General features: G+C 38.0%; 1 protein-coding gene across 1 annotated transcript; it reads left to right on the forward strand.

Moving 5' to 3' along the window:
- Window positions 1-247: 247 nt before the first annotated feature.
- LOC104460020 (phosphate carrier protein, mitochondrial-like) lies at window positions 248-3,731 on the forward strand (the record flags this gene model as incomplete). Its single annotated transcript, XM_010081402.1, has 3 exons — window positions 248-638; window positions 3,253-3,432; window positions 3,550-3,731. Coding segments are annotated over exons 1-3 (368 nt in total), but the record flags the coding sequence as incomplete, so codon positions are not given.
- Window positions 3,732-4,193: the final 462 nt, after the last annotated feature.

Consider the following 4,193-nt stretch of genomic DNA (forward strand, 5'->3'; position numbering starts at 1 on the left):
CTTTTTTTAAAGGAACAAACTCAAGTTGGAAGGCCTAGAATCAAATTTGTCAGTCTAAAAGGCGTTAATTTAAAGCAAGGAAATAATTTTTGAGTATAGCACTACAGTTGAATAATATAGCATGGGAAATGTTTTTGAGAAGGTAGCACTCAGTCAATTTTGTTTCTTTTATGATCTTTGTTACCATTTATGATTGATCATATGTATGTAATTTTTTTCCAATTAACTAGAATACAGCTGTGCATATGGCTCAGGCAGATTCTTTATGCTTTGTGGCCTTGGTGGGATTATTAGCTGTGGAACAACACATACAGCACTGGTTCCTCTAGACCTGGTTAAATGCAGAATGCAGGTTTGTTCTGCATGTTCGTATGCAATGACATTGACAAAGCATGTTTAGCGTGGTATAATTAATCTACTAATGAATTGTAGGCATAAACTATCCCCTGGACATCATTGTCCAACAGTGCATGGAGTTTATGTAAAAGCATGGTGTGTCTTTATTTTTTGCTGCAGAATACAGTTGCGAATATGGCTCGCTCAAGTTTTATGCTCTTTGTGGCGTTGGTGGGGTCCTAAGTTGTGGCCTGACACACACTGCTGTTGTACCTCTGGATTTAGTGAAATGTCGTATGCAGGTTTGTATTAACTGAAACATTTTTTTAAACTTTCTCCTTTATGTAACCAGCATATTAAGAGTATTACGGTAGGGATACAGTCTTTTCTGGATGACAGGAAGTGAGTAACATTGAATGCTACTTTATCAAGTCTGCTGCTGTGAGACTGACAAAATACCACTTTAAAGAGAAGCAGAGACATTTAGGATAATCTGGATGAGTTATTTTTGGCTATGTTTAAGGCACATTTAACTGACTGAATTTTCTAAAAGGCACCCCCCACGATGTTACTCTTTGCTATCTGGTACACTATCTAGCACTATTCATGTACTTTTAGGAAATAGTATTTTTGGTGTTTTGAAGATCTACGGTTTTTAACCTGGAGTGACATGCATGTAATTTGATCCATTAACGTTGTGGATATCCCTGCATGGCTTATGGATTGGATACATTCTAATTATGCCAATTTGAATAGAATGGGTAAAACTTGATATGGTATTGGTAAGGCCATCAGTGCTTGTGGCTAGTTTCCTTGGAGAGGTTCTTGACTGAACTGAAAGGAGTGTCACGTTGCGCTTAATTTGGCATACCAGCTTCCCCATTAAAATCATTTAGCAAACAGCCATGGATAAAAACATATTAATGTATTTATTCAGGCAAATCTTTGCCTCAAGAATGAAGCAAATTAAAGCATGCTTCTAAGTTTTGGGAAATAGAGTAGTTAGTGACTTCCCTGTTACATAAGCTGACACTGATTATAGAAGTGGTGGTTTTGTAATACAATTCCTGAAATTAGGAGGGAACTATGAATTAGTCTACCTACTAGTCACACTAGGAGTACTGCAGGTGTTCATCTGGAAAGCCTTCCAGAATACACTCTTTACAAGAGAGACTTTTTCACATACTTGAGAGCACCTGAAATTCTGCTCTAAAACTAGTAATTCTGTAACACATCGAACAACCTCAGGGTGCATCGCACAAGGGCAACATGCTGCTTTCTACAAAATTTCCATTGAAACCAGGCTAACTGTGTAGGAATTCCCTATTTCTAGTAGTAGGGAATAGCGGTAGTAGAGTATGTGTTCTATTTCTGAAAATGTAGCTTAAGTGAACTCTTGTTCTGCTATGCACTATAAATGCCAAGATCAGTAGCTTGACTACCCATGCCTAAAGATGAGTTTCCTGGGAGAAGGTGACTGATCATGGGTTAAGAGAGTGTAGCATCTCAAACAGTTCTTAATCTGACTGCAAATTGGGTTAATGGGCAGAAGGCCCAAGAGCTATACAATGCTGTATATACAACTGGGAGCAAGGCCTCATACTTACCAGGCTTCAGCGCCTTGGGTAGGTATGCTCAGCTTGGGCTACCAGTCCTGGGCTTCTTAATGTGGTAAGGGTGGTGATACTTCCCCTTCCTTCTCCAGCAGTTAGAGGAAGGTGCAAGATGAAGGTTCCATGTAGATTCCAGGTGTGACCTTGTAAAACCTGACAGCATTTATCTCTTTACAGATCCAGTACAGGGCGTGTTAGTAATCCTTCCTAGATTCTCCAGGAAGAAACCCATTGCCTGCCCTTTCATGTCTTTTTAAGAAGAGGTCAACTTTTACTTAGATAAGACTATGCTTATGTTAGAAGCATGCTTAATTATCATTTTACAGTACCCAATTTTTTAAAATTCAGAATCTTTTAAAATTGACATGTTCAGGTGAACTAGTTCTTGAGTACATTGTTGCTAGACTGCAGGACAAAATACCAGCCACTGCAGGTTGGCATGCATGTCCCATAGCTCTTCTTGAAAGCTTAGGTTGACTTCTTATTTGTTATCTTCCTTCTTATCCCTCTGAGGAAATATTGGATGATGTCAAATATGAAAAGTGACAGTGTAATAATGTGACTTAAAATTTGTCAGTATGAACTGTTTAAGAAATTTTAAGTGGTTTCACATGAAACAAAATTATTCAAGTTGGTCTTTTTTAACTTCTGATAGGTTATTAATGAAATCTCACTCAGAGTTTTGTGTGCAGAAAATACTTTGTATGTAGCCCTTACTGTGAAGTCAAAGTACAAGTAAGTTCTTGAGTACACTTGGATCTGCTTTGCTCCATCTGTCTTAATTTTGACTCTGTGGAGGGATCAAACAGTGCACAAGTAACCTTTTCTGATTGAGAATCAGGTGAATCATCAGGCGTGGTATGTGGCAGCACTTGAGTGTACATAGGTGTGATGTGTGGAGTTGATTAAATTGCTGACAGAAGCTGTCAAATTCTTAAAGAATCTGATCTAAACATAATTATACCAGTATACTACTGACAGTGTTAGAATAGTGATTTCAGTAAATCTTTTCGACACGGAAAGTTGTATTGTTGATTTGGAGAATAAATGTAAAGCAAAAGTCAGATAGTTCGGTGGTTCCTGAGTATTGGAGAACATCATACAGGCTGCTAAAATAAATTAGCGTTTGAGACTAGCAAGTTACCATTACTGTTACATTAGTGTAACCTTGTGGTGAGTACATTGTCCAGGGAACCTTAGGAAGCCAGCTTTATGAGTAATTTACAAATTTTGTATTTTGGATGAGGGTATGAGAAGGGAAATAGTAAGCTATACGAAGCAATTAACTGCGTATTCTCTTTAGGTTGATCCACAAAAATACAAGAGCATCTTCAATGGATTTTCAGTGACAGTCAAAGAAGATGGTGTTCGTGGCTTGGCTAAGGGATGGGCTCCAACCTTTATTGGATATTCCATGCAGGGTCTTTGTAAATTTGGTTTCTATGAAGTTTTTAAAATCCTATATGGCAACATGCTGGGAGAGGTAAGCCTTAAGTGTTTTAGAAGAGGCTATATATTTGCACCGTAATAGTATTAGTAATGCAGAGTAATCAAAAAAGCATGGTTCATTAATAAAAATGAATGTTTAAATTCCCTTCAGGAAAATGCGTATTTGTGGCGTACTTCGCTATATTTAGCTGCATCTGCCAGTGCGGAGTTTTTTGCTGACATTGCTCTGGCTCCAATGGAAGCTGCTAAAGTTCGTATTCAAACACAGCCTGGATATGCTAACACTCTGCGGCAGGCTGTACCTAAAATGTTTGGAGAAGAAGGCATCTGGGCGTAAGTATCTCTTGATTTTAATTTTTATTTTTATTCAGGTTCTTGATGTTGGGTATTTTAACTCGTGAAAGACTGTTGCTAAAACTAATTGTGGCTTTAGCTTATAATACTTTTTGGTCTTTGTATTTCAATATAACTTAACATACTTCAGGGAATCTGTGCTGCACTCGCTGTTAATTCCACATGCTCCTTAGATCCATCTTTGTGAGTATCTGTGTGCTGAGTTCTGCTGGGTAACTTCAGTTTCTAGCAGTTCCAGTCAGAGATACTCGGCAACTTTTTGGTTGTACAGTCAAAGATGCTTGAGTCATTGGCATGTAAGAGTAATACAACTGCATGTTAGCTTTCTGTTCTGATAGAAGTGGCTGTAAATATACAAGTCATTTATCACTATCAGGACTTGGCTGGTATGCAGACATGAGCCTTACTGCACATAACAGAATCACAGAATGTTAGAGATTG

The sequence above is a fragment of the Pterocles gutturalis genome, unplaced genomic scaffold (assembly GCF_000699245.1).
Source record: "Pterocles gutturalis isolate BGI_N339 unplaced genomic scaffold, ASM69924v1 scaffold23999, whole genome shotgun sequence".
Lineage (NCBI taxonomy): Eukaryota > Metazoa > Chordata > Aves > Pterocliformes > Pteroclidae > Pterocles > Pterocles gutturalis.